Genomic DNA, 14,242 nt, shown 5'->3' with positions numbered 1-14,242 from the left:
TTTAAACACACTACATAAGCAATACTAACTTCCTATTAGGCAAATTCTTCATCTTGACTTTATACAGAGCCGTTAACTGTGATTTCTTTCTTGCAATTAGGGAACAGGGTGGCTGTAAAACTGGTGATGAAACTTGTTAGTAAGTGGTGTATAATTTCATTTGTATTTGCCAAGCACTAATTGTCTCTTACTTGGATGTTTTTTGCTTTGTCATTTGGCTCAAAGCGTTTGCAAAATGAAATGTATTTTTATGCGACTGGCTGATTAGGGGAAAGCCAAGCTATGGGATCGTTCCAGCATAGGCTTTCAGGACAGCAGACAGAGGTGCTTTCTGTGGCTCATGCACCGGTGTTTTTCAGCAAGACCAAAACCAAATTGCTGCCCTAAGACAAGGCAAAGCGCGTAGAAAAAGGACATAGGACACTAGTCAGGGAGTGGCTCTTCACTTGTAAACCATGCAAGGGTGGATTACAGCTCAGAAACAGCTTGGGACAGGGGCCACTCATAGGAAGGCTCTCTGTCTTTAGGCTCACGCTGGTATCTAGTGAGTTTAGGCTACGATGCACACATAGTGAGTCTGGCTATGTGGTAAGGAACTAACTTGAACTCACTCATGCAGCTTCTAACACTTGAGCAGAGATGGTTAATTTGGGCTATTAGCCTACAGGACCTATTACCAGGTAATCTTGCTGCAATGAACAGCTTGGGGAAGGTGGCTTCAGTCTCTTCTAAGTGAGGTGCAGTTATAGAGAACGTGCATCTTTCACTTAGGTGGGAAGGGGCATGAAGTTCACACCTGGCTACTTTGTAGGGACACATTAGCCTGGGACTTCCTGGCTCCTACTGCCCAAGGGGCTCTTGGTCAAGCAGCCTCTTCCATGCTGAAGAGGAAGGTGCATTCACGCTGATGATAGGACGTTTGTCACCTCCTCCTGCAAAGCCACAGTGCTCCCCTTTCTCCTCCTGCTGTAAGGTTCTGGGAAGTAAATGAAGTAGCAAAGTGTGGAAAACTATGGGAAACCTTGGCATGTAACTCACCACTGGAGTGAGCACCCAGTTAAAGGTGCAGGGAGTGGGAGGAGGAGAAGCACCAGCAGTGTTTGTTACAGAATATATTAGAACTATGTGACCAGCACTGTGGTCCCAATCCTGAGAGGCAAAGGTCACCCTAACCCCAGCCAGAGGCCAAGCAGAAGGTGCTCAGTACTGCCACAGATCAAACCATCTGTAATGTTTAAGCAGGTCAAAGACAGTAACTGAACCTAGGAGTAAAGACAGGTTCATTCGAAAATTTCAGAAATTCCAGAGGGAAAGGACCTATTAGATGAGACAATGTCACCTCTACCAGTGCAGGATGGTCTCTACAATACGTACGTATGATCTTTATATCCCAAGCAATGGGGCTAGTACCACTTCTCTTGGGAAGCTATTCCAACAGCTAAGTTCTCATCATTATAACTTTGATGTTCAGCCTCTATTTTCCTGTGTTTGGCTTAATAACATTATTCCTTGTACCTCTCTTTGCAAACATGATGTTGACATCCTGTAATCATAAACCACTGTGCCCCATCCCGCCAAGGCATTGCTCAACCAAGCCAGACATACTGATATTTAGCTCTATTAGGTTTTCTTGTATGTCAAGTCCCTTCATACTCCCATACATTGTTGCTGGACTACTACAATCAGCAATCCTACCAGAAGCAGCTCTCAGCCTGAAAGCAATATGATAATTTCTCCACACCTAGGCAAACATTTTCAAAGTTGGGGGAATCAACTATAAAAGTAGCCTGATTTTTCAGGTTTCAGGCACTTAAAAACTGCTACTGCAGTTAATGGCAGCAGCATGCGCTCAGCACCTCTTAAAATCACATATCTATGGTCCTAGATATGGGTTTTGGTGTCTGGTTTTAGATACCACATTTTAGTGTTGGCCCCAGTTTAATATGGAGCTGAAATGGTTTTAACCAATGGGATTAAAAAGAGATTAATCAAGATGCCTGGTCTACAGTGAAAAGAGCTTTTTAAAAAAGTTAAAATGAAATTTGTTCAGCTACGACTACCTGAGTTCCAACCTTGACACTTCTACAGTTCTGTACTGCTAATGCCCGGAACAAGGACTGGCAATCATAGACTTTAAGGTCAAAAGGACCATCATGTCTGACATCCTGCACATCGCAGGCAATAGAACCTTCCCCACCCACTCCTGTAATAGACCCTCTAACATTCCTTTCACTGATTGAGGATATCAGACTACTAGACAGAGACCTCAGGGCCAAAGTTTGCAAGAGTGACTAGTGATTTTGGGCGCTCAGCTTGAGACATGTTAAAAAGACTGATTTTCAAGAAGTGCTTAGCACCTGCTCTCTGATGTTCAGGCCTCTTGAAAAGGTATTTCAGGTTGGGCACCCAGAAATGGAGGCAGCCAAAGTAACTAGGCACTTTTGAAAATTTCTGAGCTGTTTTTAAGGTAAGAGAGGAAAGAACTGGCTTCAAACAAGTTGGGAAAAGAATGCACTTTTGGGGTTTTTTACATGTTTTCTAATGATCTGGGATCTACAGACCCAATTTTGCAAACACTTGTGACCATTGCAAAGATACAAAATCCTGGATTTTTATTTATTTAAGGCTGGGGTTTTTAAAGAAATTTAAGGGAGTTCAGCATTCCAATCCCAATGAATTGCAATAGTCCACTTGAAAATCCCAGGCTTCCTTCTTACCTTTCTTTTTCACACCTTGCTTAGATCATTACAATTTAAATATGTTTATTCTGAAAATTCACTAGGCCTTATTGATGAGATTGATTATTTACACTTCACACAAGGAAATCAGGCTGGTTATTTTCACTCCCACTTGTTTTCAGAAATGTACAAGATCATTGCTACAGCATTTGCACTCCCATCAAAGCAAGGGAAATGCTCAAGAAAACCTACCCTGGCCATTTTCATAAAATATTATGAAATGTTTTCTATTCATATTGGGCTAAATCCCTAATTTCAAAGAGGACTGCAGGTCCTTAGCATCTGCAGCTGGGAATCTGACAACTTCCCTCCTCCACTTTTTTTGTTTAGAGAAGGTATTCTTTGACATTGTCTTAAAAGACCCCTAAGCTTTTCAATTCCCTTGTAAAAAAGTTACTGTCTGATAGCCATGTTATACTGTTGTGAAAAAAATAAAACAAGAAACAAGGCAACAAAAATCGAACCTTCAAAGAAAACAAGAACTAAAATTACAAGAAGGAAGCCAATATTTTCCCAGTGCTGAATTATGCTGCATAAAATCATTAGAGAGAAAAGCCCTCACAACTCTTACAGCTTGCAAGACAAGATATGTGACAGCTATGACTCACCGGATAATCTCCTGCTTATTTGGAACTTAGTCTGCCATAAATTTTCCATTTTTCTTGGTATGTCTCCCTTTGTAATATGAAGCACATTAACATATTCAAATACACTATACTCCCTGTATAGAGTCAGGTTTCAGAGTAGCAGCCGTGTTAGTCTGTATTCGCAAAAAGAAAAAGGAGGACTTGTGGCACCTTAGAGACTAACAAATTTATTTGAGCATAAGCTTTCGTGAGCTACAGCTCACTTCATCGGATGCATGTAGCTCACGAAAGCTTATGCTCAAATACATTTGTTAGTCTCTAAGGTGCCACAAGTCCTCCTTTTGTTTAGAGTCAGTCATTCAAAGCCCAGATCACAGCCCCCTAGCACCTAGTCTCAGGAATGTATCACACTCTAAGGTGCTTTAAAAATAAATATTCAAAAGCTCTGAGTCAGAATCCTCCAAGTGCAATGCCCACCATGAAGCTGTCAAAACTGCAGCGGGATTACATGTCCTGAGACGACAAGATCCACACGAGACCACATCCCTGCTTCTTCTGAGGCAAGCAAATGCCAAGAACTGAACTTAGCTTACCTTCATAGGTTGCTTTGAATCCTAGTAAGTTGCGGACGCTGTCTGTCTGGAAGAGGAGCCACATCTGGTGATTTGTGCTGACAATCAGATCAGGAACTGTCGTACCTGTCAAACTGTCAAAAAATAATAATGCTTATTTCCCCTACAGGGTATTTGGCTTGCTGTCCATTTGAAAGACCACATACCCCTTTTCTGTGGGGTAGACAATAACTTGCATCAGTGCTATCAAATCTCACTTTTAAAAAAAAACAAATTGAGCAAATTTTAGTGCTTCTGAAAGTAAAATAATGACACACTCTCTAAGCAAAGGCTGAACAACCTCAACTCAGCCACATCTTTCTCTCAGTCCCAACCCACAGCACTGCTCCTTTTCCCTGGGCCAGTCCTAAATGACTAGCAACAGAAAATGATAATGGGGCCAAGGTTTGCAATGGTTTATTTTTCCTCTCTGAAGGGTAGCAAGAAACAAAAATGTATCAGAAGACAATGAGGTGTAGTGGATAGGGCACAGGTATGTTAATCAGGAGACTTGGGTTTTGCTCTGCCTGTGACCTTAGCAAACCACTTAAGCCTTGTCTACACTGCAGGCAGCATAGCTACGGCACTGTGGCTATGCCAGCATAACCCCGTGGTGTCAATGCAGCCTACGACAGAAGGGGTTTTTCCATCACTGTAGAATACCACCTCCCTGAGTGACATTATCCAGGTTGACAGACACATCCTTCCATCAACCTATTCCATGTACTCCAGGGTTAGGTCAGCGCATTTTTCACACCCCTGAGCATTGTTGCTATGTCTGCTAAAATTGTAGACCAGGCCCTAATCTCTTTCCTCTCCCACCTACTGTCCAGTTAGACTGTAAGCTCTTCAGGACAAGAGTCAACCTCTCACTAAGTGTCTGCACAGTGCATAGTTCAGGAGAGCCCTGATCTCAGTTGAGCCATTGAGGCAATATTGTAATGTGAATAACGGCATCTTCCTTTGTCACTGAAACAGGACACAAAACCTGCAGGTGAGGGAAGCAGGTAACTGAGTGACCTTCATTGCCTCTCCCCCCTCGCAGTTACTTATAAAGCAAAAAAGTAGTCAAATATTAGAAATTTAACTTAATCGCATTTCATGCAGAACTTCTCTGCTGACAGGAAAGTTTTCACAGGCACCACAAACAAACTGCAGACGGGCACAAACTCTCATGCGTCTGCTGATCCTAGGCAAACCCTTGACAATGCCATGATGCCACACCCTATGGAAGCACTGGAGCAAGACTCACCCTGGAAAGACATTCTCAGGAGAGCTGAAAACAGCAGCCCATTAGAGAAATGCCACAACAGATCCATAAAAAGAAAAGGAGTACTTGTGGCATGTTCATGAGCTACATGGGGCCTCTTATCTAGCCACCGGGACTATTCACCTTATCTTTGTTCAACACACAAACACACACACACATATTTGATAATGGAGTAGGGGGTGTGGATTGTAAAGGTGAGGAATTCACTTTGTTTAAGGGCAGGATTTGAATTTTTAAGTTGCCTGTCTTATAGGTGGTGGTTTATATTAAATAGTACTGTTGCAGCTAAAGCATTATTTGTGATGTATTTTAAAGTCATGTTATTCATGTATTTTTAAATCCAGTGCTTACAATGGATAAGTAGGTAACTTTTTGTATCAATTGCATAAATGTGTACACACACACACACACACACACACACACACACACACACACACACACACACACAGAGTTGCTGTATGTCTTGCATCATCCACAGATCCAGCCATAGCAGTGCCTGAAAGTGTTTTTGATGAAATTGATCCCAGTGCTCTTGAGGCAAAATTATTGTAAGCCAACACTGCACGTGAGCAAACACAGTGGACGTGCACCGACAGCACCAATTCCTCTTTGGAGTTTTTGAAAGAGGCAGGCACAGGAAGGGAGATAGAAGATTGACCAAGAGGAAAAGATCATTGCCTCAAAGTTTCACACAGGCTTTCAAACTCCACCTTCCCAAAGACAGTCAGGCTGAGATGTTCACTGTTGAAGGAAGAATTTGTATGCCCAATTCCAATTAATGTTAATGGACACTGGGTAGCTGAATCCCCAAAATCTCAGCCTAAGAGTCTCCATCTCATCTGAAGGACAGGGACGTCATACTGGGGTGCAAGAAAGGAGAATGATAACCACCAAGCTCCCACAGCTCAGTTTGGCACTCCGATAGTTTACCATTCTGTACCATTAAAGTCATTCGGAATTTTCCTCTTGGCTTCAGGGGAGGCGCAAGACAAGAACTGGTCAAGGCTAGTGGCAGAAGCAAGGCTGGTGGTGGGTTCAGAATCAGACTCTGGACTCTAGCTTTCACAGCCAGTAGCTGTAGCCAGCAGGTATGCATGCCATGCAGGTTTCATTGATTGCACTAGAGCTGGGTGAATGCTGCAGCACATCACCCCCCAAATATTCATTCACGTCTGCTGCCTTCATGCTCCCTTTGCACCTGCGCTCATCAGTGACTTTTCAGCTCGCACTCTGGGATTGAAAATTCACTCCTTGGGCATCTTTGCACCATTCACTTGATGGTAAGAGTTACACTCCTTCAGGCAGGAAACAGAAACTATACCGTGCGACTTGTGCAACCAATCACTGCTAGGCAACAGAGATTCCAAATATTTGCAGTAGCAAGGTGCTGAGTATCTAATACTAAAAAATGTGGCCGGATTAAGCACTAAGATTAAATCTGGGATGATCTTGATAATAATACCATTGCCTGGCTCTTACATTATGCTTTTCATCAGCACATCTCAAAGTGCTTCATGAAGTAGGGTCAGTATCATCACCCCCCTTTTACAAATGGGGAAACTGAAGCACGGAGCGGGGAAGTGACTTGCCCAAGGTCACCCAGAAGGCCAGTGGCAGAGCCAGAAACAGAACCCAGGTCTTCTGGGTCCACATAGTACTCTATCCACTAGATCACACGGATTCCAGCTCTACATGGACATCTCACAACGCCAAAATGAGGGACTATCCACTGACTAAATTATTTATTACAGACTATTTCCTCTGCTCTAATTTCCATGGTCAGTCCAATCAGCTGTGAAATGTTCTGCGACACTTTAATTACAAGTACTTTCACAAGTCATACTTCAGAGTTATATATACCATGGGTGAGAAACGGTGACTCAAATGTCACTGGAGTTTACTCTCTGCTGCACAGAGATAGAGCAAAAGAAGGAGAGACGGCAGAGAGAAATTCCAGAGGAAAAAGAGTGAAAAACTAAGCAAAATGAAATCAGAGAGGCAGACAGACAGACCGACTGTGACAAAACAAGAAAAAAAGAGAGAAAAAATTCAAATATAATAAGAAATAGGCTATATACAGTAAAGAGGGCAACCACTTATGCCGGCCTAGCTTTTGGACAGTTATTCTACTCATATTTATTTAGCTGTAATACAGTAGTTCTGAAACTTCTGTACTGGTGACCCCTTTCACATAGCAAGCCTCTGAGTGCGACCTCCCCTATAAATTAAACACACTTTTTTATATATTTAACACCATTATAAATGCTGGATGCAAAGTGGGGTTTGGGGATGGAGGCTGACAGCTCATGACCCCCCATGTAATAACCTCGTGACACGCTGAGGTGTCCTGACCCCAGTTTGAAAACCCCTGCTGTTATATATCTACATAAAGAAGGAGAGCCTAGTTGTTAACGCACTGAACTAGGACTCCAGAGAACTTGGATCAGTTCTCACAAACACTCTGCAATCTTGGGAAAGTTATTTAAACTCCGCGCTCCAGTTCCCCAATTATAATATGGAGATGATAACCCTTCCCTGCCTCTGCACATGAACTAATTTTGTAACCTCTTCCACGCCCAGCCCCCTCCCGGCCCCAGCAAAAAAACAGAGTTAAAGAAGTTTTCAAAACCTCATACGCAATGAGGTTCACCAGTCCCGAATGGTCAGGTGCGGTTACCTTCTCCATGTCAGAGACAGGAAAGGGATGCAACAAAAAGGTTAAAGGTAAGACTTGCAGAAGAGATCAGTACCCGTTCCGGCACCTCAGGGTAGATCTACACTGTAATGTGAAGTATAATTGCAGGTGGGTAGGTGTACCCAGGCCAGCTTTAATTTAGCAAGTACTGCTAAAATATCACTGAACACATGGTGAAGCAGGCTTCTGCACGGGCTGCAGAAGGCTGCCCAGAACCTTGAGTACACACTGCCATTCCTAACTCACATCAGGGTCCATGCTGCAGTGTCTTCACTGCTATTTGCAGCGTGCTAGCTAGATTAAAACTAAAGCTCCCAGTTGCCTGCTCTTACCATCATCACAGGCTGTTTCTCTCTACAAAGCAGGGTTTGGAGCTGTGCTCCGGCTCCGCTCCAGCTCCAGGCAAAAACCTGCAGCTCCACTGCTCCGCGCTCCAGCTCTGGGCTCTGCTCCAAAGCCCTGCTACAAAGCTACACTGCATTCTGCTTCAGTGTATCATATGATTACAGCTTCTGCTCTTTCCATATACTGGAGCTGGATTTGAACTGATGTCGTCTTCAGCAGTTGGTGCTCCCCCTCGTCCCCCATCCTTCAGGCTGTGGAGGTGAGATGAGACCTACTGGAATAAGATCAGAGGCAGACCATCAGAAATTGGTAGATTGGAGACGGGGGCTTCCAGGCCTCATTTTCTCCTTCAGGTTTGTCCCATCCTGCTTGATGTTTGAGAAGTCGACTTATCTTCATGTTGCAGAAGGGTAGTCAAAGCCTGCTATGCAGTTATTTATTCACAGGCGTACCCTGCTTCAGTATTTACTGTTGCACTAGATTTTTGACTCCACGCATTCAGCTTCCTAGCTATTGCTAGTCTCTCTCTTTCTCTTCTCCTCTGTCAAGTGTCCAGACACAGAGACATTCCAGAAGGAAGGAAGCAGCCGGATGAGGGAATAACAATTCTGAAGGCTTCCCTGGATGGGCCTGAAGATAATGTGACTAGGAAGGAAATACAAGGCGCCAGCAAGAACATTGCATTAATTCTCTATTGCAGACCATGACATAAAACATTCACTGGCTTCTAGCAAATAGGCCCTGGACCCTACAGAATGCAAAAACCTATGGTAAATATCCTGATGCAAAATTCCTGTATTGATTTGCACAGTGCTAAAAGAAACTACTTACACATAGAGCACAGTTTTCTGGTCTCCAACCTGCCCTCCATCACCCACTGTCAGCGTGTCGTATCCTCTTTCCAAGTCAAATTCTTCAAAGGTGAGTTTGATAACCTAGCAAAGATACAGCATATTAATACGAATCAACCACTGAGGCAGCCTGCAGGTCCTCTTGTTTATTTCTGTGTGTGTCTATTGAGGAGCAATTTATAGGTGCATTAAATCTTCTGGACAATGGAAATAGTGTCTGGTCTCACTTTTTATTGCATTGTGGCATTTCTCCCCAGACGCACACAGCTATTACTGAAATTATCTTTCATTTCTCTGCTGTGTCTATCGATTTTCCAGATGCATTTACTGTTACAGAGATGCCCATTGAGCTTACAGCACAGGGGTTATATTTGCTCCGCTGGTTGGTCACTATTATCATTTGATTTTCTTTGCAAATTGGGGATTTGGATTTGGATGATGGATTTGAATGCACATGTAAGTGGCATTTATCAATCAAACGCAATGCAGGCAGGTTTAAAGCAGCTTGGGGCCCTAGGGTAGTCAATTTGGTGGTGGGTGTGAACTCAGGGGGTTTCCTCCATGGCTTTAGTGGCTGCTGTTTCTCCCTCTGCTTGAGACATCACTGCATTGGTTACACTTGGGGCAGCTCCCCCATCTCAGAGCAATGGTTTCAGGCTCTCTGCAGACTCAGATGTCACTACATTAGTTTACAGTTAGTTCAAGTTTTCAGACTTTTTTCACATAAACATTGGATGGGATTTCCAAAGCACCTGTGCAATTTAGGAGCACAAGTCCTACTGAAAGTCAAAGAGAATTGTGCTCCGAAGTCACTTAGATGCTTTTGAAAGTTCCACTCATTTTTTTAGGAAAATGAATACTTCATTCTGAAACTGGGGACTGGGGCCATAGGCACCGGCCTATTTTGGCTAGACCTAAATTCTGCTCTGGGCAAGCTCTGTAACCTGATGCTAATAATGTGCCTGATTTGCAGAGGGGCTAAGCATCCACAACTCCAACCAAAGGCTCCCAATTCAGGAAAGTAAGTAAGCAAGTATTAAATGCATCCTTATTTAGAGATACACTTAGGCATGTGCCTATATGAAAAATACCTCACTGTGATACTCATAACTCCTTGGATTATCAAATACGAATTTATTTATTTATTAAATCTAACCTGTTTTTCAAGTATTTATGATATTTATTTAATGTTGCATTTCAGATTAGAAATAATCTCAGATCATAAAGACAGGAACCTGGTCACCCCAAATGTCGGTGCAACACCACACAAGCACTATGCCAGTAAATAAATAATTTCATCCGGATTGGGACAGGGGAGTTAGGTATGAGATCGTCAGCTGGTGTAAACTGACAAAGCTCCATTGACACCATTGGAGTTACACTAATTTACATCAGTTGAGGAACGTTGCCCATAGTCAATTCTCTATGGGAAGTTATTAGACACTGAAGCCAGTGTAGTATCATCAATTGAGTATCTGACCCTAGGTTGGTCAATTTCACATTCTGACTCCTGTCAGTTTCACTGTCATGCACTAGCCTGTTACCAAAGATGATTGAGGAATGTTTAAACCCGATTGCCACTGAAATTTAAAATAAAATGCTATTGGATGCGTCTATTCATATTGGATTGTGGGGAAATAATAATTATTTAAGAAGTATGTAGGGATCAATTATATTTGGAAGCATCTCTCCAAAGGGACACCACTAACATTAAAAGAAAACAAACAGATGTCTGTCTAAACATTTTCCATCTACTATAGTTAAAAGTAGCATTTAAGGTTCCAATCATACAAGGACTTAAGCACATGAATAAATTTAAGCACATGAGTAAGCCCACTGAATTCAAAATGAACAAGGTTTCAATGGCAATTAATTTAAGTGGTACTACCCCTATGTTTAAAGTTACATGAGTGTGCCAGTATTTGCGGGACCGGGGGCCTAAGATTACTATAATTGCAGTAGACAAGAGAAAACTGTGTTTCTCTTTTTTCCTTTTCACATTTGACAGAACTTTGTTAACACTCATTTTGTTGTATTTCCTGTTTTCCTTCATGTTATGCGGGTCTTTCACACAGCAGCAGGGAGAGGAAAACATTTTAAAAATACAGAAAAAAATGTGATTGCAAAATCACAATTATTGGCTCAAGGGAAGAAGTAGCATCTTAAGCCACTTCTAATTTTATCTATCTATCTATATATTTATTTTAATTGACCAGGCATCCAAAGGACAATACCCTTTTAAGAACAATGGGTATATATATGTGCGACGGGGTGTATCAACTCCATACTGGGCCAACAGGGGCTGACCAATCACTGTGGGCCCAGGAGACCACACGCCCTCACCTCTGCTGTGCATGCTCCAGGTGGAAGGGACACATAAAAGGAAATGGCCCAGCTCAGTTGGGGCTGGCTGAGGAGGAGGAAGGATGTATGCTGCAGGCTCCTGCAGAGGAACCATTGACTCTCCACACTACTGAGGTCATGGACCTAGACCACGTGGAGGAGGCCCAGCTGATCGCAGAGACTGACAGGGATGCCATGCCGCTACCAGCAGAGGAGATGCCCGAGATGGATTTTATGATAGGAAGTTAACCAGGGAACGTGTTGGGGGCCGAGGCTTGAGCCCTTAATAGGGAGTTTACTGGCTTCATGGGACTCTGGGTCGGAACCCAGTGGAGTAGGGTGAGCCTGGGTTCCCCTATCCCCCTGCACTTGCCACTAGGCATGGCTGCCAGGGACTCTTAATATAGACTAATTGTTTGCTCTGCCCTGTTCAGGGGGGCAGAACCCCTAAATACTATTGTTTGCCCTGGCCAGGAGGCCCAGGGGCTATAGATGGCTTGTTTGCTCTGCCCTGACCAAGGGTCTGGAGTTCCTGATTGTGATCACTTGACTTAGCAGGGAATCTCAACGACTGTGTGACAAGGTGTATCAACCCTGCACTGGGCAAATGGGGACAACACCCACGGGACAGACTGAGCTCCCGTGACACCATGATTCAGGCAAAATGTTCTTTGTTCCTTTCTTATAACTAATCTCTTTAAAATGTGTAAATCTAGCAAATCTAACGAAATTAGACACTGTGGCTATCACATCTTGGGTAGAGCAGAGCATTCAAAAGCTTTTGGATTCTAAAACAAGGGGATTCATGGTATTTCATGGAGGTTAAGGAACTTGTATACATTTTAGTACTGATGAACTCCAATTCCTGATTGTGGCTTAGAGTAAATGTTCCTAAAATCCCCAATCTTCATTTTTTTATGTTAAATAAAAAGCTACTAATATTAGCAGCAATGCTGAAATATTAACCAACGCAGAATATTATTGAACCATGTAACAATGAAATAATGTGATTAATACAAAGAACACAGGGCTGTAAAATGGCACACATCATTAGTTAAACCAGTCATGCAAGTAAACTGCATTTTAAAGAGTCTGACCCTCATTAAATAGCTAATTACATTCTAATATACTGTAGACCATAACCTTGTTGCACGAGAACAGGATAACGAGTGTAACATTTATTTATGTATCTTTCCCTCACAGTTTATATTGTTTTGCTTTTGGTTGAAGACTGAACATTATTTAATGGGACAAACACCACAAGACCTCCTGGCACATGCAGGAACAGTAATGCCACAAAACCTCATTTTTAACTCATTGATATGACAGGAAACAATTGGCCAAGTCAAAGAAATGGGCTCAAATATGCCTCATGATTTCAAGGCTTGATCCACTGCAATTTCTGACATGAAGGAAGGTCACATTTGGAGAACAAAATTACAATAATAATCCTGTCCATGTAGTATAGCACCTTCAATGTGCTCATCTCAAAGTGCTTTACATATATTAATTAAGCCTCACGATATCTGTTTGAAGTCAACAAGTAAACATTGCTATCCAGTAGATACGATGACACAGCAGGGGATGTTTTTGCAGCTGGAGAAAAAAAAACCCACACTGAGGTCAAGGGACTTGCTCAAGGCCAAAGCGTGAGCAGGTGGCAGAGCTGAGCACAGAAACTCAGGCATTTCTGGGTCAGATCACTAGATAGCTAGCTCTTTTGGAGTACAAATATTTTGGCTGGTTTACCTGAAACTGAATCCCATGCCTCAGTTAATCAGAAGCCAGTTTAGCATCTCAAACCTGGAAGCTGCTGAGCAATTTGGCCTAATTTGAGCAAGCCACATAAGCACGTACTTTTATTTTAAGTATGTGAGCGATTCCTGCTCCATGTCTTGTAGCACTGAGCTCTAGGAGTCCTTCTCAGAAGAAACATTGACAAATGAGCTCAGTTTTATTTTAAGAAGGGGGGAGGCATCATCAGCAGTGGGCTCAGAAATGCCAATTTTAATTCAAATCTTGTTTTTCCCCCAGACACTTCTCAGTTTGCTTCTAGTTCAATGGGCTACTCACCACTCGAGAAACCAATGCGTGCAGCCCAGGGGCCAGCACAAAGTCCTCAAAAGAATGTTTACGGAGAGTGGTCCCATGTGGTACACGGGCCCCATTGTACACAAAAGTTTTCAACCAACGCTGCACTGTGCCCAGGGTGTCTAAGCACATCCCAGGGCGGATTATGTAACTCAGCGGTTTGGACTCATGATAGGTAGGTTTACACTGTTTGGGATAAAGAAAAGGAGTACTTGTGGCACCCTAGAGACTAACAAATTTATTTGAGCATAAGCTTTCGTGAGCTACAGCTCACTTCATCGGATGCATTTGGTGGAAAATACAGTGGGGAGATTTTTTTTTATATATATAATATATATATATATATATATATATATATATATACACACACACACACACACACACACACACACACACACACACACAGAGAGAACATGAAACAATGGGTTTTATCATACACACTGTACGGAGAGTGATCACTTAAGATGAGCCATCACCAGCTGCGGGGGGGGGGGGGGCGGGGGGAGGGAGGAAAACCTTTCATGGTGACAAGCAAGGTAGGCCATTTCCAGCAGTTAACAAGAACATCTGAGGAACAGTGGGGGGTGGGGTGGGGGAGAGAAATAACATGGGGAAATAGTTTTACTTTGTGTAATGACTCATCCATTCCCAGTCTCTATTCAAGCCTAAGTTAATTGTATCCAGTTTGCAAATTAATTCCAATTCAGCAGT

At 42.8% G+C, this 14,242-nt stretch overlaps 1 protein-coding gene across 2 annotated transcripts in view; it reads right to left on the bottom strand.

Annotated features, from left to right (window-relative positions):
- CSMD2 (CUB and Sushi multiple domains 2) overlaps positions 1-14,242 on the bottom strand; it is a 567,571-nt gene that overhangs the window by 243,300 nt on the left and 310,029 nt on the right. Inside the window, exons 11-12 of one of the 2 annotated variants that reach the window (XM_038377510.2) lie at positions 9,078-9,181; positions 3,919-4,031 (exon numbers count right to left, since the gene is read on the bottom strand). The exons of the other annotated variant lie outside the window; for it this stretch is intronic. Of the exons in view, the coding sequence (XP_038233438.1) occupies positions 3,919-4,031; positions 9,078-9,181 (217 nt within the window). The remainder of the gene's footprint in view (positions 1-3,918; positions 4,032-9,077; positions 9,182-14,242) is intronic. 2 annotated transcript variants of the gene reach the window in all.

This window comes from Dermochelys coriacea, chromosome 19 (assembly GCF_009764565.3).
Source record: "Dermochelys coriacea isolate rDerCor1 chromosome 19, rDerCor1.pri.v4, whole genome shotgun sequence".
Lineage (NCBI taxonomy): Eukaryota > Metazoa > Chordata > Testudines > Dermochelyidae > Dermochelys > Dermochelys coriacea.
Note: the sequence above shows the minus strand (reverse complement) of the source record. Positions and strands in the feature narration are given on the sequence as shown.